This window comes from Pseudophryne corroboree, chromosome 2, assembly GCF_028390025.1.
Source record: "Pseudophryne corroboree isolate aPseCor3 chromosome 2, aPseCor3.hap2, whole genome shotgun sequence".
NCBI classification, from domain to species: domain Eukaryota; kingdom Metazoa; phylum Chordata; class Amphibia; order Anura; family Myobatrachidae; genus Pseudophryne; species Pseudophryne corroboree.
The window spans coordinates 149,370,419-149,395,139 of NC_086445.1; the positions used below are offsets into that span (position 1 = coordinate 149,370,419).

General features: G+C 45.7%; 1 protein-coding gene across 4 annotated transcripts in view; it reads right to left on the minus strand.

Annotated features, from left to right (window-relative positions):
- DCLK1 (doublecortin like kinase 1) overlaps window positions 1–24,721 on the minus strand; it is a 560,745-nt gene that overhangs the window by 18,822 nt on the left and 517,202 nt on the right. Inside the window, exon 18 of one of the 4 annotated variants that reach the window (XM_063951823.1) lies at window positions 94–167. The exons of the other annotated variants lie outside the window; for them this stretch is intronic. Within the exon in view, the coding sequence (XP_063807893.1) occupies window positions 94–167 (74 nt within the window). The remainder of the gene's footprint in view (window positions 1–93; window positions 168–24,721) is intronic. 4 annotated transcript variants of the gene reach the window in all.

Consider the following 24,721-nt stretch of genomic DNA (forward strand, 5'->3'; position numbering starts at 1 on the left):
AAAGCATGTTTATTCACTGGAGGGACTGGTTAATGGAGACTGCCAGCACGTTGCCATGGAAACACTGACTGTTGGCGCTGAACCATCTCATACCTTATCCAATACATTCCTGGCTGTTGGTAGTAGTCCAAAGACCCTGATCTCTTGATGGAAAAACCGTGGTCCAGCTGAGATGAAAGAAATGGGGGCAACTCAGTGGATCATCATTTTGCTAGAAAGACTATATTCCACATGACCCTTTTATACAGTGTAGTACAGCTTCCGGTCTAATCCCTTCAGTGACGACCATAAACCCAAGGACACCCACTGAAGGCTTAATTAACCTGTAACTGTCTATGTCATTCTTACAGTAATAACAAATAAATATTGCCTGGGTTTTATTGGCGCATTTGGGTATTCTCTATATTAAACTTATTACCTTTATACAAACCAGTAAACGCCACAAAAATCACCAAAATGTGCTGAGTGGGAGTATAAGGTATTGAGGCCCCCATTTATCAAAAATGGAGAGTGATAAATTTCACGGTGATAAATTACCAGCCAATCAGCTCCTAACTTCCATGTCACAGGCTGTGTTTGAAAAATGGCAGTTAGGAGCTGGTTGGTTGGTACTTTATCACAGTGCTATTTATCCCTCTCCAAGGCTTGATAAATCTGGGGCTTAACATGTAGTAATGTAGTATATATAGGTGGGATCTCTGTATAGGTAACCTCTTATCCAGACATTTGTGAAAATGTTGCCTTGTTCTTTGCAATACTGTCACATACAGAGACCGGTACCGTGAGGAGCGGTGCTACATCTAATTAGGCAGAGAATGCTATGTGCTTTTCACATAGCATTTAGCACATTTTACGCACAGTGATGCAAATAAGTACATACAGTATGTATGCTCCTCTTACTGCAATGCAGCATGCTACAACACGGATTGCTGACCGGCGTGCCAGGCTGTGACTAATCGCAGGAATCAATGAAACGATCGCCGACTGCAAATAATCGCAGCCTGGCACGCCATGCAACATGCCATATCGCAGTAAGATGAACATGGCTACATCTGTATACTTATTCTATATAGCCTACTTATTATTTCATCCCACTTTGGATTTATTTTTCTTCTTCAATTCTGAATTCAAGATCATTATTATATTTTCTGACACTCATGTAACACTGTGATTGTATTTCATGACGTTGAATATTATTATTGCTACTATATGTTCTCAATTCAAAGTCCCACTATAATACCTAAACCAGTGTCCTTTTATTATACATCAATATAATAGGTGATAGATTGCATGTAAAAGATTAAACTACATTTCTGTCATCAAAAAATATACATAAAAATGTGTTTGTTTTTTGGGGTTAATTTAGGGGGTCACGTAGGGTTAGTAGCCCTGACTGCAGGATAGTAGCCCTGACACCAGGTTAGTAACCCTGAAGTGCATCCCTGGTATTAGTGGTGCTTTGTTTGTAAATTCTATCGTAATTACAAATGTTCCTGTGTCTTGAGAATTTTGTCTTTTTACAAAATAGATTAAACAGATATATGTAATATATTAAAGCAAATATGCACATTCTTGTGATTAACCCTATGCATGGCATCGCTAATTCAGTGTCAACCAAAAGGTTAATAGAAAATGTAGCTCTTTGTCTAGACAGCAGCATGTGCTATGATGGTTTGATGCTGCCACCTACTGGCCAAATGCACAATAAGCCTGAAAATGTACTACAGAAATGTATGTACAGTATTTTGCCGTTATAATAATTATAAAAATATATGAATATATTGTATACTTACAGAGACCGTTCTGTTAAATATGAGAACTAGAAGCAAAGCAATAGCAGCTAATCTTAGCCAAACTGGGACGGGCAGCGCTAATCCCCAAGATTTTATTCAGCAGTTGCTGTTTATTTTTTTTTAAACAACAATATATACAAATAAGGAAAGGTAAAAGACCAACTGTTAAGGTGGGTACACATTTGACGATTGAACATCATTCGCGAAGGAAACCGGCGGCGTGGTCAGCATCAGCAAAGTGCATACATACTTGCTAATGGCGGCGACAACAAACGACGGCATGGAGGGGGGCATGGTCCATGCATTCAGCAGCATGGCATCGCTAGCCACAGCCTTAGATCTTCTTGCATGCACAAAAGATCGAGACTGTTGCTAACAACCGGCGGGTGCGCGCATCGACATCATTCTCTTGCATACACATGGAACTATGTAAACGAATGGTCGTTCCATTTGATTGGGAGCCACCACATCATTTGTTCTATCGTTCCGTGTGTGTGCACCTTTACCCATATGGGTAGGGGGGCACACAGATCTGCAAGAAAGATCTGCCTTTCAGCACTCCGGTATGGGTCGTTGTGTAGACACAACTTAGGTCGACAGTCATTAGGTCGAACCTGGAAGGTCGACATGCATTAGGTCGACAGGGACAATAGGTCGACGTGGTCATTAGGTCGACATGTACTAGGTCAACAGGTCAAAAGGTCGACATGGTTTTTTAAACTTTGTTTGCGTTTTCTTCATACAGTGACGGGGAACATCAATTAGTGCACCGTGTCCCCTCGCATGGCTCGCTTCGCTCGCCATGCTTCGGGCAAGGTGCCTTGCTCCGCTACCGCTTCGCTCGGCACAGTTTACCGTTCCAATCGTAGTCCATGTGGATGGATAAGTATGAAAAAAATTGAAAAACTCATGTCGACATTTTGACCTGTTGACCTAGTACATGTCGACCTAATGGCCACGTCGACACGTTGACCATGCCGACCTAATTCATGTCGACCTTCAGTAGTCGACCTAATGACTGTCGTCCGAACGACCGTATCCCCAACACTCATAGATCCATTGTGTGATAGGTCAGATACTGTATGTGAGAGCTGGCAAAAGGAGATATTTCAGATGGGTTAAAGAATGAAAAATAAACACATAAATAATAAAGAAACGAAAAAAAAAATAAGATTTTACTTACCGATAAATCTATTTCTCGGAGTCCGTAGTGGATGCTGGGGTTCCTGAAAGGACCATGGGGAATAGCGGCTCCGCAGGAGACAGGGCACAAAAAGTAAAGCTTTTTCAGATCAGGTGGTGTGCACTGGCTCCTCCCCCTATGACCCTCCTCCAGACTCCAGTTAGGTACTGTGCCCGGACGAGCGTACACAATAAGGGAGGATTTCGAATCCCGGGTAAGACTCATACCAGCCACACCAATCACACCGTACAACCTGTGATCTAAACCCAGTTAACAGTATGATAACAGCGGAGCCTCTGAAAGATGGCTTCCTTCAACAATAACCCGAATTAGTTAACAATAACTATATACAATTTATGCAGATAATCCGCACTTGGGATGGGCGCCCAGCATCCACTACGGACTCCGAGAAATAGATTTATCGGTAAGTAAAATCTTATTTTCTCTATCGTCCTAGTGGATGCTGGGGTTCCTGAAAGGACCATGGGGATTATACCAAAGCTCCCAAACGGGCGGGAGAGTGCGGATGACTCTGCAGCACCGAATGAGAGAACTCCAGGTCCTCCTTAGCCAGAGTATCAAATTTGTAAAATTTTACAAACGTGTTCTCCCCTGACCACGTAGCTGCTCGGCAAAGTTGTAATGCCGAGACCCCTCGGGCAGCCGCCCAAGATGAGCCCACCTTCCTTGTGGAGTGGGCCTTTACAGATTTAGGCTGTGGCAGGCCTGCCACAGAATGTGCAAGTTGGATTGTGCTACAGATCCAACGAGCAATCGTCTGCTTAGACGCAGGAGCACCCATCTTGTTGGGTGCATACAATATAAACAACGAGTCAGATTTTCTGACTCCAGCTGTCCTTGCAATATATATTTTTAATGCTCTGACAACGTCCAGTAACTTGGAGTCCTCCAAGTCACTTGTAGCCGCAGGGACTACAATAGGCTGGTTCAGATGAAATGCTGACACCACCTTAGGGAGAAAATGCGGACGAGTCCGCAGTTCTGCCCTGTCCGAATGGAAAATCAGATATGGGCTTTTGTAAGATAAAGCTGCCAATTCTGACACTCTCCTGGCAGAAGCCAGGGCTAGAAGCATGGTCACTTTCCAAGTGAGATATTTCAAATCCACCTTATTTAGTGGTTCAAACCAATGAGATTTTAGAAAATCCAAAACCACATTGAGATCCCACGGTGCCACTGGAGGCACCACAGGGGGCTGTATATGCAGCACTCCCTTAACAAAGGTCTGGACTTCAGGGACTGAAGCCAATTCTTTTTGAAAGAAAATCGACAGGGCCGAAATTTGAACCTTAATAGATCCCAATTTGAGACCCATAGACAATCCTGATTGCAGGAAATGTAGGAATCGACCCAGTTGAAATTCCTCCGTCGGAGCACTCCGATCTTCGCACCACGCAACATATTTTCGCCAAATTCGGTGATAATGTTGCACGGTTACTTCCTTCCTTGCTTTAATCAAAGTAGGAATGACTTCTTCCGGCATGCCTTTTTCCTTTAGGATCCGGCGTTCAACCGCCATGCCGTCAAACGCAGCAGCGGTAAGTCTTGAAACAGACAGGGACCCTGCTGAAGCAAGTCCCTCCTTAGAGGTAGAGGCCACGGATCTTCCGTGATCATCTCTTGAAGTTCCGGGTACCAAGTCCTTCTTGGCCAATCCGGAACCACTAGTATCGTTCTTACGCCTCTTTGCCGTATAATTCTCAATACTTTTGGTATGAGAGGCAGAGGAGGAAACACATACACCGACTGGTACACCCAAGGCGTTACCAGCGCGTCCACAGCTATTGCCTGCGGATCTCTTGACCTGGCGCAATACCTGTCCAGTTTTTTGTTGAGGCGAGACGCCATCATGTCCACCATTGGTCTTTCCCAACGGGTTACCAGCATGTGGAAGACTTCTGGATGAAGTCCCCACTCTCCCGGGTGAAGATCGTGTCTGCTGAGGAAGTCTGCTTCCCAGTTGTCCACTCCCGGGATGAACACTGCTGACAGTGCTATCACATGATTCTCTGCCCAGCGAAGAATCCTTGCAGCTTCTGCCATTGCACTCCTGCTTCTTGTGCCGCCCTGTCTGTTCACATGGGCGACTGCCGTGATGTTGTCCGACTGGATCAACACCGGTTTTCCCTGAAGCAGAGGTTCTGCCTGGCTTAGAGCATTGTATATTGCTCTTAGTTCCAGAATGTTTATGTGAAGAGACGTTTCCAGGCTTGTCCATACTCCCTGGAAGTTTCTTCCTTGTGTGACTGCTCCCCAGCCTCTCAGGCTGGCGTCCGTGGTCACCAGGATCCAATCCTGTATGCCGAATCTGCGGCCCTCCAATAGATGAGGACTCTGCAACCACCACAGAAGAGACACCCTTGTCCTTGTGTCACAATCCTGACTGTAGGTTTTATATTTGGTGACTTACCCCTGCCATCTGTCCTGGATCCTGTGTCTTTTCACTCACGGAGTTAAACAGCTTGTCAGTTTTCCTGAGTTCTCTGCCTGAGAGGTAATAGGTAATCAGCTCCACCTGTGGTGATCTCCTGTGTGAGGCTGAATTCAGTAATCTAAAAGCAAGCATCCTGTGTGTTGCAGAAGTCCAGGCTTCAGTGTTCTCTTGGCCTGCTAGGCCTCATTCTACATCACAGCCTTGGCTAGAGTAGTCACATGACAGTGACATCACCTAATCCTGCCCACCAATCATCAAGGACCAGGAAGTATAAATCAGGAGGCTGAGTTGTAATCTGGGCCAGTTCCTTATGTCACATACAGCCTTGTGTGGGTCTTAAGCTGAGCTCCCTAAAGGTAACCTTTGTACCTAAGTTCCTGTGGAAACTCTGCTCCCTTGTTACCGTTTGGTTTACTTGTGTGTTGCCATTTGATTTCACCATTTCCCTGAGTCTCAATGTAAAGGTACAGCTGCAATGTTTCGTCTTAAAGGCACAGTACTGAATTCCGTGTTCTCCCCTGAAAACCACAGCTGTCGTGTTTCAGTTTTACTGCTGTTGTAGTTGGGATCTCCAGGGCTCAGTACCTCGTGCCTCAGCATCTCCGTGCCTCAGCACCTCCGTGCTCTCAGCATCTCCGTGCCTCAGCATCTCCGTGCCTCAGCATCTCCGTGCCTCAGCACCTCCGTGCTCCCAGCATCTCCGTGCCTCAGCATCTCCGTGCCTCAGCACCTCCGTGCTTCCAGCATCTCTGTGCCTCGGTACCTCCGTGCCTCAGTACCTCCGTGCCTCAGCACCTCCGTGCTTCCAGCATCTTCGTGCCTCAGTACCTCCGTGCCTCAGCACCTCCGTGCTTCCAGCATCTTCGTGCCTCAGTACCTCCGTGCCTCAGCACCTCCGTGCTTCCAGCATCTTCGTGCCTCAGTACCTCCGTGCCTCAGCACCTCCGTGCTTCCAGCATCTCCGTGCCTCAGTACCTCCGTGCTTCCAGCACCCCCGTGCCTCAGTACCTCCGTGCCTCAGTACCTCCGTGCCTCAGTACCTCCGTGCTTCCAGCACCTCAGCATCTCCGTGACTCAGCACCTCAGTGCCTCAGTACCTCCGTGCCTCAGTACCTCCGTGCCACAGCACCTCCGTGCCACTGCACCTCCGTGCCTCAGTACCTCCGTGCCACAGCATCTCCGTGCTTCCAGCACCTCCGTGCCTCAGCACCCCTACGCACCCCAGTGTCTCTACGCACCCCAGTGCCTCCACGCACCTCAGTGCCTCCACGCACCTCAGTGCCTCCACGCACCTCAGTGCCCGCAAGCACCTCAGTGTCCGCAAGCACCTCAGTGTCCGCAAGCACCTCAGTGTCCGCAAGCACCTCAGTGTCCGCAAGCACCTCAGTGTCTCCAAGCACCCCGTGCCCTTTAACACAATTATACCTGGTATTCTTCACTGATTCATCAGTGCCTTTCCAGTTCTGTCTTTCAGGAGACCTTCAGCATGCCTCCTGTCTGCCGACCTAATCCTGCATGAGGAGAACCTAGATTCGGCCATCTCTGCTGCGGTTCCTCTTCCCAGTCACCGGAGGAAACCCAGAGTCCACAGCATTTCCAAACCAGGTCAGTGGTAGTATTCACATAATCCTCCAGTCGCCCGCACAGACTTCACTACACCGGGTTCACAAAAACCTCAGTCATGACAGTAGGAACTGGCCCCATGGACCCGGCCGAAAGTGTTAGTCTGACGCATGACCTCCTAAGCAATATTGCAGGACGCTTGGAAGGTCTGGAGTCGACTCAGCATCGATTGGCACAGTGTCTGCAGCGGAATTCGTCCTCCAGAGATTCTATGACCTTCTGCTCTAAGACTCCTGACCAACTGCAGATTTTCTACCAGATGTTACTACAGTTACAAGAACTTTTGTCTAGTATTCTCTCTGTGATGCCTGATCTCCTCAGGAATACTACCAACGTTGTTGATCCTGTTTTGTCCCATCCAGTTAATAGAGTCTCTTCCTCTGCGCAAGGGAAAGTTTTTCATCAGAGCTATCCACGGCCCAAGCTCTCTGAAGCTGAACGTCAGCGGCGTAAGGAGCTACATCTCTGTCTTTACTGTGGAAATTCTGGTCATTTTGTTAAAGACTGCATTCTTCGCAAGCCAGGTAATAGTGACAAATCTCAGTATCATAGTGCTCATGTCTACAAGTCATCCACAGTATCCGATTCTTCTGCTGCTGACGGGGGTATCAAGAAGGCTACTCTTCTGAGAGAGACTCAAATTTATGACTGGGGTCCGGTGGTTAAAAGACCTTATCCCAAGTTGGGTGTCCAGAGAAGAATGTTCAAGCCATTTACAGTCACAGAGGAGTCCGTGTCCACAGACCCAGGAGGGGCGTTTTCAGAGCGTCCAGCCCCAGGAGGGGCGTCTTCAGAGCGTCCAGCCCCAGGAGGGGCGTCTTCAGAGCGTCCAGCCCCAGGAGGGGCGTCTTCAGAGCGTCCAGCCCCAGGAGGGGCGTCTTCAGAGCGTCCAGCCCCAGGAGGGGCGTCTTCAGAGCGTCCAGCCCCAGAGAGTCTTCAGAGTGCTTCCCAGCCAGTGAGTCTTCAGAGTGCTGCCCAGCCAGAGAGTCTTCAGAGTGCTGCCCAGCCAGAGAGTCTACAGAATGCTGCCCAGCCAGAGAGTCTACAGAATGCTGCCCAGCCAGAGAGTTTACAGAGTGCTGCCCAGCCAGAGATTCTACAGAGTGCTGCCCAGCCAGAGATTCTACAGAGTGCTGCCCAGCCAGAGATTCTACAGAGTGCTGCCCAGCCAGAGATTCTACAGAGTGCTGCCCAGCCAGAGATTCTACAAAGTGCTGCCCAGCCAGAGATTCTACAGAGTGCTGCCCAGCCAGAGATTCTACAGAGTGCTGCCCAGCTCCGTGAAGAGGGGGCTCTTGCCTCAGCCCAGCCCCGTGAAGAGGGGGCTCTTGCCTCAGCCCAGCCCCGTGAAGAGGGGGCTCTTGCCTCAGCCCAGCCCCGTGAAGAGGGGGCTCTTGCCTCAGCCCAGCCCCGTGAAGTGGGGGCTCTTGCCTCAGCCCAGCCCCGTGAAGTGGGGGCTCTTGCCTCAGCCCAGCCCTGTGAAGTGGGGGCTCTTGCCTCAGCCCAGCCCTGTGAAGAAAGGGCTCAGCCCGTCCCGGTTCCAGCCGGTCCAGCAATACTCCAGGCCCTGCCTGGTCAGTCCGTCCCGGTTCCAGCCGGTCCAGCAATACTCCAGGCCCAGCCTGGTCAGTCCGTCCCGGTTCCAGCCGGTCCAGCTATACTCCAGGCTCCGCCTGGTCAGTCCGTCCCGGTTCCAGCCGGTCCAGCAATACTCCAGGACCAGCCTGGTCCGTCTCCTTTGGCTCCAGCCAATTCAAGTATCCTTGGATCCAATCCAGTCCTACTCGTCCAGCCAAAGCTTTCTTCAGTTTCATCCTCTAAGCTTTCGTCTGATGGTTTTCCACCTATCTACTTTGATGGAGATTTATTGCAATATGCCGCTCTGGTTGAACAATTTCTCTCTCGGATGGAGTCTGATCCTTCAGGTGCAGTAACTCTTTCCAACGTTACTCGATATCTGTTCCTGGCATTCAGAGGAAGAGCTTTGGAGTGGGCCAACATGCTCTTTGAGAGTAATGATCCTGTGTTCCATGACTTACAGACTTTCAGTAACGCTGTAGTTAAAGAATTTAGTCCTAAACCTTTGGAATCTGCATCAACGAAGGTCCTAAATTCTTCTGTATGAATTTCTCAAGTTCCTCTAAGATTCAAGATGGGTGTCCGGAGTCCACCCTTGAAGAGGGGGATACTGTCACAATCCTGACTGTAGGTTTTATATTTGGTGACTTACCCCTGCCATCTGTCCTGGATCCTGTGTCTTTTCACTCACGGAGTTAAACAGCTTGTCAGTTTTCCTGAGTTCTCTGCCTGAGAGGTAATAGGTAATCAGCTCCACCTGTGGTGATCTCCTGTGTGAGGCTGAATTCAGTAATCTAAAAGCAAGCATCCTGTGTGTTGCAGAAGTCCAGGCTTCAGTGTTCTCTTGGCCTGCTAGGCCTCATTCTACATCACAGCCTTGGCTAGAGTAGTCACATGACAGTGACATCACCTAATCCTGCCCACCAATCATCAAGGACCAGGAAGTATAAATCAGGAGGCTGAGTTGTAATCTGGGCCAGTTCCTTATGTCACATACAGCCTTGTGTGGGTCTTAAGCTGAGCTCCCTAAAGGTAACCTTTGTACCTAAGTTCCTGTGGAAACTCTGCTCCCTTGTTACCGTTTGGTTTACTTGTGTGTTGCCATTTGATTTCACCATTTCCCTGAGTCTCAATGTAAAGGTACAGCTGCAATGTTTCGTCTTAAAGGCACAGTACTGAATTCCGTGTTCTCCCCTGAAAACCACAGCTGTCGTGTTTCAGTTTTACTGCTGTTGTAGTTGGGATCTCAAGGGCTCAGTACCTCGTGCCTCAGCATCTCCGTGCCTCAGCACCTCCGTGCTCTCAGCATCTCCGTGCCTCAGCATCTCCGTGCCTCAGCATCTCCGTGCCTCAGCACCTCCGTGCTCCCAGCATCTCCGTGCCTCAGCATCTCCGTGCCTCAGCACCTCCGTGCTTCCAGCATCTCTGTGCCTCGGTACCTCCGTGCCTCAGTACCTCCGTGCCTCAGCACCTCCGTGCTTCCAGCATCTTCGTGCCTCAGTACCTCCGTGCCTCAGCACCTCCGTGCTTCCAGCATCTTCGTGCCTCAGTACCTCCGTGCCTCAGCACCTCCGTGCTTCCAGCATCTCCGTGCCTCAGTACCTCCGTGCTTCCAGCACCCCCGTGCCTCAGTACCTCCGTGCCTCAGTACCTCCGTGCTTCCAGCACCTCAGCATCTCCGTGACTCAGCACCTCCGTGCCTCAGTACCTCCGTGCCTCAGTACCTCCGTGCCACAGCACCTCCGTGCCACAGCACCTCCGTGCCACTGCACCTCCGTGCCTCAGTACCTCCGTGCCACAGCATCTCCGTGCTTCCAGCACCTCCGTGCCTCAGCACCCCTACGCACCCCAGTGTCTCTACGCACCCCAGTGCCTCCACGCACCTCAGTGCCTCCTAGCACCTCAGTGTCCGCAAGCACCTCAGTGTCCGCAAGCACCTCAGTGTCCGCAAGCACCTCAGTGTCCGCAAGCACCTCAGTGTCTCCAAGCACCCCGTGCCCTTTAACACAATTATACCTGGTATTCTTCACTGATTCATCAGTGCCTTTCCAGTTCTGTCTTTCAGGAGACCTTCAGCATGCCTCCTGTCTGCCGACCTAATCCTGCATGAGGAGAACCTAGATTCGGCCATCTCTGCTGCGGTTCCTCTTCCCAGTCACCGGAGGAAACCCAGAGTCCACAGCATTTCCAAACCAGGTCAGTGGTAGTATTCACATAATCCTCCAGTCGCCCGCACAGACTTCACTACACCGGGTTCACAAAAACCTCAGTCATGACACCTTGGAGACAGGGTTATCCGTAGGTGCATCTGAAGATGCGACCCTGACCATTTGTCCAACAGATCCCTTTGGAAAATTCTTGCGTGGAATCTGCCGAATGGAATTGCTTCGTAAGAAGCCACCATTTTTCCCAGGACTCTTGTGCATTGATGTACAGACACCTTTCCTGGTTTTAGGAGGTTCCTGACAAGCTCGGATAACTCCTTGGCTTTTTCCTCCGGGAGAAAAACCTTTTTCTGAACCGTGTCCAGAATCATCCCTAGGAACAGCAGACGAGTTGTCGGCATTAACTGGGATTTTGGAATATTCAGAATCCACCCGTGCTGTTTTAGCACTTCTTGAGACAGTGCTAATCCCATCTCTAGCTGTTCTCTGGACCTCGCCCTTATTAGGAGATCGTCCAAGTATGGGATAATTAATACGCCTTTTCTTCGAAGAAGAATCATCATCTCGGCCATTACCTTTGTAAAGATCCGAGGTGCCGTGGACAATCCGAACGGCAGCGTCTGAAACTGATAGTGACAGTTTTGTACAACGAACCTGAGGTACCCCTGGTGTGAGGGGTAAATTGGAACGTGGAGATACGCATCCTTGATGTCCAAGGATACCATAAAGTCCCCCTCTTCCAGGTTCGCTATCACTGCTCTGAGTGACTCCATCTTGAACTTGAACTTCTTTATGTACAGGTTCAAGGACTTCAGATTTAGAATAGGCCTTACCGAGCCATCCGGCTTCGGTACCACAAAAAGAGTGGAATAATACCCCTTCCCTTGTTGTAGAAGAGGTACCTTGACTATCACCTGCTGAGAGTACAGCTTGTGAATGGCTTCCAAAACCGTCTCCCTTTCGGAGGGGGACGTTGGTAAAGCAGACTTCAGGAAACGGCGAGGTGGATCTGTCTCTAATTCCAACCTGTACCCTTGAGATATTATCTGCAGGATCCAGGGATCTACCTGCGAGTGAGCCCACTGCGCGCTGTAATTTTTGAGACGACCGCCCACCGTCCCCGAGTCCGCTTGAGAAGCCCCAGCGTCATGCTGAGGCTTTTGTAGAAGCCGGGGAGGGCTTCTGTTCCTGGGAAGGAGCTGCGTGTTGCTGTCTCTTCCCTCGACCTCTGCCTCGTGGCAGATATGAATAGCCCTTTGCTCTCATTTTTAAAGGAACGAAAGGGCTGCGGTTGAAAAGTCGGTGCCTTTTTCTGTTGGGGAGTGACTTGAGGTAGAAAGGTGGATTTCCCGGCTGTAGCCGTGGCCACCAAATCTGATAGACCGACTCCAAATAACTCCTCCCCTTTATACGGCAAAACTTCCATATGCCGTTTTGAATCCGCATCGCCTGTCCACTGTCGCGTCCATAAAGCTCTTCTGGCCGAAATGGACATAGCACTTACCCGTGATGCCAGTGTGCAGATATCCCTCTGTGCATCACGCATATAAAGAAATGCATCCTTTATTTGTTCTAACGACAGTAAGATATTGTCCCTGTCCAGGGTATCAATATTTTCAATCAGGGACTCTGACCAAACTACCCCAGCACTGCCCATCCAGGCAGTCGCTACAGCTGGTCGTAGTATAACACCTGCATGTGTGTATATACTTTTTTGGATATTTTCCATCCTCCTATCTGATGGATCTTTAAGTGCGGCCGTCTCAGGAGAGGGTAACGCCACTTGTTTAGATAAGCGTGTTAGCGCCTTGTCCACCCTAGGAGGTGTTTCCCAGCGCTCCCTAACCTCTGGCGGGAAAGGGTATAATGCCAATAATTTCTTTGAAATTATCAGCTTTTTATCAGGGGCAACCCACGCTTCATTACACACGTCATTTAATTCTTCTGATTCAGGAAAAACTATAGGTAGTTTTTTCATACCCCACATAATACCCTGTTTAGTGGTACCTGTAGTATCAGCTAAATGTAACGCCTCCTTCATTGCCAAAATCATATAACGTGTGGCCCTACTGGAAAATACGGTTGATTCGTCACCGTCACCACTGGAGTCATCGCCTGTGTCTGGGTCTGTGTCGACCGACTGAGGCAAAGGGCGTTTCACAGCCCCTGACGGTGTTTGAGTCGCCTGGACAGGCACTAATTGATTGTCCGGCCGCCTCATGTCGTCAAACGACTGCTTTAGCGTGTTGACACTATCCCGTAGTTCCATAAATAAAGGCATCCATTCTGGTGTCGACTCCCTAGGGGGTGACATCCTCATATTTGGCAATTGCTCCGCCTCCACACCAATATCGTCCTCATACATGTCGACACACACGTACCGACACACAGCAGACACACAGGGAATGCTCCTAACGAAGACAGGACCCACTAGCCCTTTGGGGAGACAGAGGGAGAGTTTGCCAGCACACACCAAAAGCGCTATATATATATCAGGGATAGCCTTATAATAAGTGCTCCCTTATAGCTGCTTTGTTATATCAAAATATCGCCATAAATTTGCCCCCCCCTCTCTGTTTTACCCTGTTTCTGTAGTGCAGTGCAGGGGAGAGACTTGGGAGCCGTCCTGACCAGCGGAGCTGTGAGAGGAAATGGCGCCGTGTGCTGAGGAGATAGGCCCCGCCCCTTTTCTGGCGGGCTCGTCTCCCGCTATTTAGAAAAATTAGGCAGGGGTTAAATATCTCCATATAGCCTCTAGGGGCTATATGTGAGGTATTTTTAGCCTTTATAGGTAATCATTTGCCTCCCAGGGCGCCCCCCTCCCAGCGCCCTGCACCCTCAGTGACTGCCGTGTGAAGTGTGCTGAGAGGAAAATGGCGCACAGCTGCAGTGCTGTGCGCTACCTTTTGAAGACTGCAGGAGTCTTCAGCCGCCGATTCTGGACCTCTTCTGACTTCAGCATCTGCAAGGGGGCCGGCGGCGCGGCTCCGGTGACCATCCAGGCTGTACCTGTGATCGTCCCTCTGGAGCTTGATGTCCAGTAGCCAAGAAGCCAATCCATCCTGCACGCAGGTGAGTTGACTCCTTCTCCCCTCAGTCCCTCGCTGCAGTGATCCTGTTGCCAGCAGGAATCACTGTAAAATAAAAAACCTAGCTAAACTTTTTCTAAGCAGCTCTTTAGGAGAGCCACCTAGATTGCACCCTTCTCGGCCGGGCACAAAAATCTAACTGGAGTCTGGAGGAGGGTCATAGGGGGAGGAGCCAGTGCACACCACCTGATCTGAAAAAGCTTTACCTTTTGTGCCCTGTCTCCTGCGGAGCCGCTATTCTCCATGGTCCTTTCAGGAACCCCAGCATCCACTAGGACGATAGAGAAAAAGAAAAAATATATATAAAATAATAAAATCTGCTCTTTGTCTAGTACCTTATAGACCCCAGTATATCTTACATTATATACACATAAGTGGTATCCCAATACTGGCAAACACAAGCCAATGTTGATGCAGCTTTCTGTGTTTGGGTTAAAGCAACTATGAGAAGAATCACGTAATATGTTTTTGCTAAATATACCTTCTCTAATCTATGTAGTAAACTTAAAAAAAAAAGAAATATTAATTTCACCAAAAGAGAACACAATTTAGTACATAATTGTGAAATGTGATCTTTTGGCAAACATATACAAAGTCTCTTTTCTAAACAAGAATAGGGTAATTCCAATGTGGTTGCATCACTGAAAGCTAGTGTTCTCTGGTGTAGTGAAGGTATATAGAAAGCCGCCATCACTGAAAGCTAGTGTTCCCTGGTGTAGAGAAGGTATATAGAAAGCCGCCATCACTGAATGCTAGTATTCTCAGGTGTAGTGAAGGTATATAGAAAGTAGCCATCACTGAATGCTAGTGTTCTCTGGTGTAGTGAAGGTATATAGAAATCCACCATCACTGAAAGCTAGTGTTCTCTGGGGTAGCAAAAGTATATAGACAGCCGCCATCACTGAAAGCTAGTGTTCTCTGGTGTAGCGAAAGTATATAGACAGCCGCCATCACCGAAAGCTAGTGTTCTCTGGTGTAGCGAAAGTATATAGACAGCCGCCATCACTGAAAGCTAGTGTTCTCTGGTGTAGTGAAGGTATATAGAAAGCATCCATCACTGAAAGTTAGTGTTCTCTGGTGTAGTGAAGGTATATAGAAAGCATCCATCACTGAAAGCTAGTGTTCTCTGGTGTAGTGAAGGTATATAGAAAGCCGCCATCACTGAAAGCTAGTGTTCCCTGGTGTAGAGAAGGTATATAGAAAGCAGCCATCACTGAAAGCTAGTGTTCTCTGGTGTAGTGAAGGTATATAGAAAGTCGCCATCACTGAAAGCTAGTGTTCTCTGGTTTAGTGAATGTATATAGAAAGCCGCCATCACTGAAAGCTAGTGTTCTCTGGTGTAGAGAAGGTATATAGAAAGCCGCCCATCACTGAAAGCTAGTGTTCTTTGGTGTAGTGAAGTTATATAGAAAGCATCCATCACTGAAAGCTAGTGTTCTCTGGTGTAGTGAAGGTATATAGAAAGCCGCATTCACTGAAAGCTAGTGTTCTCTGGTGTAGTGAAGGTATATAGAAAGCCGCCATCACTGAAAGCTAGTGTTCTTTGGTGTAGTGAAGTTATATAGAAAGCATGCATCACTGAAAGCTAGTGTTCTCTGGTGTAGTGAAGGTATATAGAGAGCAGCATTCACTGAAAGCTAGTGTTCTCTGGTGTAGTGAAGGTATATAGAAAGCCGCCATCACTGAAAGCTAGTGTTCTTTGGTGTAGTGAAGTTATATAGAAAGCCGCATTCACTGAAAGCTAGTGTTCTCTGGTGTAGTGAAGGTATATAGAAAGCCGCCATCACTGAAAGCTAGTGTTCTCTGGTGTAGTGAAGGTATATAGAAAGCCGCATTCACTGAAAGCTAGTGTTCTCTGGTGTAGTGAAGGTATATAGAAAGCCGCCATCACTGAAAGCTAGTGTTCTTTGGTGTAGTGAAGTTATATAGAAAGCATGCATCACTGAAAGCTAGTGTTCTCTGGTGTAGTGAAGGTATATAGAAAGCATCCATCACTGAAAGTTAGTGTTCTCTGGTGTAGCGAAGGCATATAGAAAGCCGCCATCACTAAAAGCTAGTGTTCTCTGGTGTAGTGAAGGTATATAGAAAGTTGCCATAACTGAAAGCTAGTGTCCTCTGGTGTAGAGAAGGTATATAGAAAGCCGCATTCACTGAAAGCTAGTGTTCTCTGGTGTAGTGAAGGTATATAGAAAGCCGCCATCACTGAAAGCTAGTGTTCTCTGGTGTAGTGAAGGTATATAGAAAGCCGCCATCACTGAAAGCTAGTGTTCTTTGGTGTAGTGAAGTTATATAGAAAGCATCCATCACTGAAAGCTAGTGTTCTCTGGTGTAGTGAAGGTATATAGAAATCCGCATTCACTGAAAGCTAGTGTTCTCTGGTGTAGTGAAGGTATATAGAAAGCCGCCATCACTGAAAGCTAGTGTTCTCTGGTGTAGAGAAGGTATATAGAAAGCCGCCATCGCTGAAAGCTAGTGTTCTTTGGTGTAGTGAAGGTATATAGAAAGCATCCATCACTGAAAGCTAGTGTTCTCTGGTGTAGTGAAGGTATATAGAAATCCGCATTCACTGAAAGCTAGTGTTCTCTGGTGTAGCGAAGGCATATAGAAAGCCGCCATCACTAAAAGCTAGTGTTCTCTGGTGTAGTGAAGGTATATAGAAAGTTGCCATAACTGAAAGCTATTGTTCTCTGGTGTAGAGAAGGTATATAGAAAGCCGCCATCGCTGAAAGCTAGTGTTCTCTTTACTATGATACTTGTACTGGATTAGAAAAAAAAAAGGTTTATATAGATATATCCTAAAGGAGCACCATCATCAACATTATGTATAGTATGTGCATTCACATATATTTCTGAGCAACAAGGAGGACATTATTATTATAATTATTATTATTTATTATTTTTTCACATTTTTATCAATTTTCTATTATTATGATGTTCTTTACCCTCAGACTAAGCGATTTGTAGTGTTACACATATTGTGGCGCTCTATCATCTCTGGATAGTTCCATGTTTTGTCTATACAGTAGTTTAAGAAATGTAATTCAGAGGTGGATTTAATGGCACAGGTGCTTCATCTTTGTATGCAGCGGCTGTGTGAAATTGTGCAAAAGCCACAGGAGGTGTCTTAAATAAAAAGATGACCAGCTTCTCTGATCCACTGCTGCATCTGAAGATGCCACATTAGATCATTTGCGTGACCATGGGACCTCTACGTAACCCTGAGATTACTCAGGATGTCCAATGAAATCACGCTCCCGAAGCCACTGGATTCAGCACACCCAGATAACAGGACCAACACTCACCCCGTTTTCTGAAATGCTACCCAACGTCGGCTCCAAACATCAGCAGCGGCTTTTGGGGAACGGTGAGCGTCATCGCAAACCCAGATCTGCACATGTGCAGTGCGGCTTCTGTGCATGTACAGATCTTAAAAACCAATGTTTACCGTAAACACTAGAATAGAATCTACCTCTGAATCAGCAACTAAGACTGGTTGACTAGCGCAAGACCTATCCTTATGTAATGGGATCTGGTCAGGATTCCGGCAGTTGAAAAACCAACGCTGGAATCCCGACACTACTCGGAATGCCGGTGCTGGGATCCAAACCGCCAGGATCCCAAAGAGGATTTGCCGGGCCTACGGAAAGGAAAGCTACGGGGGCGGGAGGTTAGGTTTAGGCTACGGGGGGAGGGTTAGGGTTAGGCTGCGGGGTTGTTAGGACACTGGGAGGAAGCTAAGGGTTACCCCTGGGGAGGGTTAGGCTGCGGAGGAGGGAGGTTAGGGTTAGGCTGCGGGAATGGGTGGTTAGGGTTAGGCACCGCCTGGGAGGGTTAGGGAGTCAGGGTGGGGAGGGTTAGGGTCAGGCTACAAAAAAGGAGGGTTAGTGTAAAGGGGTTGCGGATTAGGGATAGTATGCTAACCTATTAGGTGTCGGGATTCTGAGGGTCGGGATGCCGCATCCGAAGCGTTAGGATCCTGATAACATCCGTTATGTAATACCTGACATCAGTGCAATAGTCTTATATACTGAGACACAGTAAGTGGATCTGGCCATAGGGATTCCAAGACACAATAAGAGAGAGAGAAAGCATAAGCTTAGTGTTTTCATTTATATTATTTATCTCAGAGCACTGCCCTAAATCTAAATGACAGAGCATGTTGGGAGTATAGCAAAATAACAGGAACAATGATGCACCTGGACACACCCTGTTGCAGTGCAAGAGGTGCAAATATAGTTATTGGCTTTGCATGCAGGGCAATTACTGGCTGCTTTTGCATGTAGCCCACAAATACCGAACAGCTTTATTTTTACACTGCAATTAAGAGTTCAGCTAAGAGATGCCCATCCCAACTCTAAACCTTGCTCCACGTTGTATAATCTCTCCCACCTGCAGGGCAACATGATTTTGTCATGGTGCAATCACCAATTCTCCCAATTCTGAATAAGCCCTCTACGTGTTCTGCAGCTGTATTTATCATTGGAAGGCCGCTATGCCCTTTGCTGCGCTGTTTGGGTGCAGTAAGCCGCCACCATGTGAGGATACAAGATATAAAATATCTCTCTGAAAACAGAAGATGGTTCATTTGTTTTCCAAGCTGTGATGTTTCCTTTCAGCCGAGCGGACAACCTCACATAACCTTCACAGACTCTTTCCATTAGTGCACTCCTCAACCTAGCCTATCCCAGTACTGTAAATCAGGATATGTGATACTATGTTTTACGTACAGATCTGTAATCAATCAATGTGGCTGCTGTATCATATGAAATAGTAAGACAGGAACTGAAAACCAAGCAAAGGAACTGTATCATCAATTAAGAGAATTGTATTTAAATTTTCTTTTTGGTGTCATTTTGTATATTTCACCATACCTGAGCCAAATAAGTGGAACGTACACCCTCGCGGGCTCGCTTTGCTTGACACGCTTCAGGCTGTGCTCAGCACAGGTTACTATTCCCAACCGTTGTTCACGTGAATGGAAAATGATGAAAACATTGAAAAAAATAAACGCTGTTGACCACGTGTGTCGACTATTATCATGTCGACCTTTAGAATCTGTTGACGTTAGACACTGTCTACCTTTTACCTTTAATTATTTTGCATGTCGAGGGGCTCGACCTAATGACAATCTATCTTTTACTGAAGATCTGTCACCCGGATACTGGTCTTGGATTACTGCACACATAGATCAGTGACTTCCATCTTACTACTGCACTTGCATGACGGCTAACTGTCCCAATAATTATATCTGGATCCCGGCCAGCTTAGGTCCAGACATGTGAGCATTTCTAAAAATACAGGTTGAGTATCCCATATCCAAATATTCCAAAATACGGAATTTTTTGAGTGAGAGTGAGATAGTGAAACCTTTGTGTTCGGATGGCTCTTTGAACAAAAAATGTGTTTAATACACAAAGTTATTAAAAATATTGTATTAAATTGCCTTCAGGTTGTGTGTAGAAGGTGTATATGAAACATAAGTGAAATTGTGTGCATGTACACACTTTGTTTAATGCACACATTTATTACAAATATTGGCTAAAATTACCTTCAGGCTGTGTGTATAAGGTGTATATGAAACATAAATGCATTCTGTGCTTAGACTTGGGTCCCATCGCCACAATATCTCATTATGGTATGCCATTATTCCAAAATACGGAAAAATCAGATATACAAAATACTTCTGGTCCCAAGCATTTTGGATATGGGATACTCAACCTGTATATAAAAGTCTCTGGCTGTATTTACAGATGGCACTTTGCTAGGCACTGCAAGTAGCTATGTTCTAAATAATCAGTTTACCTGCCAAATGCTAATCCCTTTATCATAATCCTCATTCCCCATAATGCTTATGTTAAAGACCAAGGGGTGAAAAGTGTAGAGAAGTGAGCCAGTGCCCATGGCAACCAATCAGCTGCTATGTATAATTTTATAGACTGCATTTTATAAATGTTACCTCAACACTGATTGGCTGCACTGATATATCATTGATAGAATCATTTAGACTGGTGACCTATGCACATGTTTGATCTGGAGTCTGATTCTGTACCACTGTAATTCTATCAATGATACTGTATATCAGTGTGAATCTATTACAGTATACCAGTGAACTGTTTCTGTCACCAGATTGGAAGTGTTATATTGACATAGGGCAATCCTTTGGGATGCCATCTTCAATATTTGTCTAAACATAATCTTTATCATGGAGCAACTGTGCCACCACCTTTTATGATCTATGGTCTTCCAAGACTTATTCAAGCAGTGAGCCTGTCCATTATGTAAACCCGACATATAATCAAAAAAGTTGTATACCCCTGATGAAGTCTTTTTAGATGAAATGCATAGGGTTCACCAATCAATACCTGCCATGTCTTGGTGTATGTGAATTCCACCCAGAGCTCACATCTTTTGCTAAAGGGGAGGGTGGAATCTATCCCAACTTCTTGTACTCAGACATGTGTTTGGATTTATTGGTTTTATGATACTGTGTAAGTCATTTTAATATATTTTAAGAAGTAAAAGAAAATCTTGTAGTACATATGTCTGATTTTTCTTTTGTTTTGGGTGAATTTGGTGAGAGGGTATATTTTTAGGGAACCTCGCTCTAACCACCAGAATTCCAATAAACCTTGACACACTGAACATTGGCTGATCCACTGAATGAACAGGATGCAGTCAATTTACCGACAATCAAAATCCTGACAGTCAAAATCCCGACAGCAATTGACCGACGGCAAAATCCTGACAGGGTCAAAATCCCTACATGGACAAAATACCGACATTTAAAATACAGACAAGGTCAAAATACTAACATGTAAAATGTGGACAGGTCAAAATGCCGACATGAGTTTTTCATGATTTTTTTCATTGAAACCGACTTGTTCATACTTTACCATCCCAGTGGACCCGGAGTGGGAATATAATAGTCTGCCGAGCGCAGCGAGGCACCGTGCCCGAAGCGCGCGAGCCATGCGAGGGGACGCGGTACACTTATATGGTGTCCATGTCGACCTATGTCAACATACACAACAAAACCAATGAAAAACTAATGTCAGCATTTTGGCCTGCCGACATTTTACATGTCGGTATTTTGACCATGTCGGTATTTTGTCCATATCGGGATTTTGACCTTGTCGGGATTTTGACCGTCGGTCAATTGCTGTCGGGATTTCAACCATCGGGATTTTGATTGTAGGTATTTCATACTGATCCCGAATGAACAGCTTCCTCCTGAACTGAATGTACAGTTATATATATATTAGCGCACATAGATATTGTTTTTGTTTTTTGTGTGTGTATGTATATATATATATATATATATATATATATATATATATATATACATACGTGTTTCTCACAAATTATGTTTTAAGTGTGTGCTGTCTCCACCTTGTGGGCAGTGTAAGCACCCACTGCCATGCTTCCTAAGTATGGCATATTTGAATGGTGAATGACTGTTTTGAGGTCATCCAGATAAGTGGACATGAGCAACAGTACTATAATTTTTCTGCAAATTGATACTGGGTGCAATACATGCATAGAACACATAGCTAGAATATAACAAATTAATATTCCTCGCAAAAATTAGAAAAATCAATTTAGCTTTCTAAATTTGCTAATTTACACATTAACGTATAACAGTTCTGAGGTACAATACGGGGTTAATTCAATTAGGCTACAAGCTGCACTTACAGTACCACCAGACTCGCAGATTTTTGTTCTCCATGTACAAATATCCATAAGTCCGAGGTGTGATCGGTCTGGGGGTGGGGGTGGGAGGGGGGGGGAGTCGTGAGTTGCCAAGTGCTCCTACTTATATGGTAGTGTGCTATGCTTTGTAGGTTCAAAGCGCTAGTTGTAGTCATATTTAGATATTAAGTGATCCATAGACCAGGTAGTATGTTAGAATGGCCAAGTATGCCTATTACAGGTGTAGTTTCTCTGCCTGATCGCGGCCTCCTATGCTTGCAGCTGTGCACCTGGGAACACTGCCACTTGCATAGACACGCCTGTGACACATTTATAATACACCCGCTGAAGGGACCATCTTTGCATGCACTACTAGCCACATTCCAGTCACCGGCCAGGAACGCCCATTATTTTTCCACCACCTTTCTAATAGTATCTGAATCGATTGGAGCAGCGCCTTTGTGTGTGCACTATAACGTGTGCCATTGGAGTTTCTTGAGATTTCTGTATAGGTGCAGTTGCAAAAGATTGCTCAACTATGTGACAATTGGCATTGCATGCTACTCAAAAACAGGCCCTAAAGGTCCCTGCAAGCTTGTACCTCGAGGGATTGCTGGGTCCTGTAGTGCTACATATTAAAATACTATTTATTTATTTATTTACATATTACAGGTTCGGGCTTTCGGTTCCAGTAAAAATATTTTTTGGAAGTTTTAAAAATAGATTACATCTTTAAAAAAAAAATATATATATATATATATATATATATATATATATATATATATATATAATTTTATTTTTAAAAGCAAATTTTTATAATATTAATATGTTAGTGCCGTTCTGAGATGGTGATAACAGGACTGGTAATCATGTGGCAGTACAAGATCCCCTGTGATAACTGTGAAACAAACTTCCCTATACTAGCATTTAGAAAGCCGCTCCAAAAATCCTGCATTTCTCGTGAATCCAGCACAGAACCCTGCAATTAATGGGGAATGTACAGTATTACGTTACCCTGTAGCTGGTAAATTGTACATAAACAGTCATTTGCACCAGCAGTGATTTCTTTTCACAGTAAAAGCAATTTCTTCTGACATTGTCTAAGTTTGATAGATTCACATCTGCTACAAATAGCTGAGCTCTAGAACACCAGCTAAAAGTCATCCGTCAAAACATTGCTTTAAATAACCTACTAGAGTAGATCTGCAGACTTGGCATTTTATCAGGCAAACTTTCAGGGCTGGTTCACCCATATGTGTGCTAGAAAAATGCATGAAAACTAATGTATTAATGTTTTGTTGTAACCAGTTTTCTATGTGTTGCATTTTTTTTAAGCCTTAACATTTTTAGATGCATGGCATAAGACCTCAACAAGCCATGCATCCTATATTACTGCATCTAAACTTGCAGTAAGAGCAGATAGGTCTGATTGAGACCACAACAAGTCTTAAGATGAGCCTTCAAATATCATTTGGGAATTCACTGCAAGAGACTCAGGGCCTAATTCAGAACTGATCGTAGCAGCAACTTTGTTAGCAGTTGGGCAAAACCATGTGCACTGCTGGGGGTGCAGATATAACATGTGCAGAGAGAGTTATATTTGGGTGTGTTATATTGTTTCTGTGCAGGGTAAATACTGGCTGCTTTATTTTTACACTGCAATTTAGATTTCAGTTTGAACACACCCCACCCAAATCTTACTCTCTCTGCACATGTTATATCTGACTCCCCTGCAGTGCACATGGTTTTGCCCAACTGCTAACAAAGTTCCTGCTGCGATCAACTCTGAATTAGGCCCTCAGAAAGTGAAGGCTTCAAATGAAAAGTCAGATAACAAAGAGAAAACTCTATTTAGATAGTGGTTCTTAAAGCTGTGTGTGAAATAGGTGTGGTTCATACGGTCACCACACTTAGGTCGACAGTGTCTAGGTCGACCACTATTGGGCGACAGTAACTAAGTCGACAACTGAAATAGGTCCCCACACGCATCAGGTCGACATGAGTTTATTTTTTTGGTGTAGTTTTCTTCGTAGAGTGACCGGGAAGCCCAATTAGTGCACCGTGTCCCTTTGCATGGCTTGCTTTGCTCGCCATGCTTCGGGCAAGGTGCCTAGCTCCGCTACCGCTGCGCTCGGCACAGTTTACCGTTCCCAATTATAGTCCACGCGGATCGTAAAATATGAAAAGTAGAAAAAAATAAAAAAAAATGTGAAAAACTCATGTCGACCTTTTGTCATGTCGACCTAGAACATGTTGACCTAGTAACCATGCTGACCTAGAAACCATGTCGACCTAATGCATGTCGACCAATGGTGGTCGACCTAGAGATCGGATACCGTGTGAAATACCGTCTGACTATATGATTTTTTCCAATGTACAAAGTTGTTAATTGTTATTTCAGATGAAACCTGTTTTCTGTTGTGGTTTGTTATGCTAAGGGGCATATTTACTAAATGGTGGCTTATCTATGCTGCAGGATGTTGGCGGTTTTGCCCACAGTATTTACAATTGCAATGATATCAAATGCAAAGCACGCCTGGTCTTGCATTTATTATTGGAGTTTTAAATACAAACAATTGTCAGCTTGGAAAAGCAGCCATTTAGTAAATATATGGGGCAACTTCAATTTCTGTGGCACACTAAAGTATAAATGCCTTATGGTGCTTACTTAACGCAGCTGAGACCCTGTGAGGCAGTTACTATGTCTCTATGGAGTTGCACACATGAAATGCGGGACTGGATTTTCAGTACAGTCTTCCTTTATAATCCATTGCTGCATTCCACATGTACTCTACTATCCCAAAGAGACCTCAATAACCCTATTTCCCATGATGGCACAAGCAAGCAGCTGGACATGCCTGAACCTTAGCGCACCATGAACCAGGGGTGAATTTCTGATATGAAATGTATTACGACGATATACCATACAGGAATCTGAAGGATATCTAAAGAAATTCTGTAACCTGCGGCTGGGATATGTACTCTGCATGACTCCCCTAAAGCACACCGCTGCTTCTGACGGAGGGGCAGCATAACATAAACGCAACCTATGATTTCCAATTATATACTTTTAAATACAGAGTAGTGTCCAATAAGCAACACAATTTTTATTTTTTAAATATTAATGTTTATCTCTCTTTTATTGA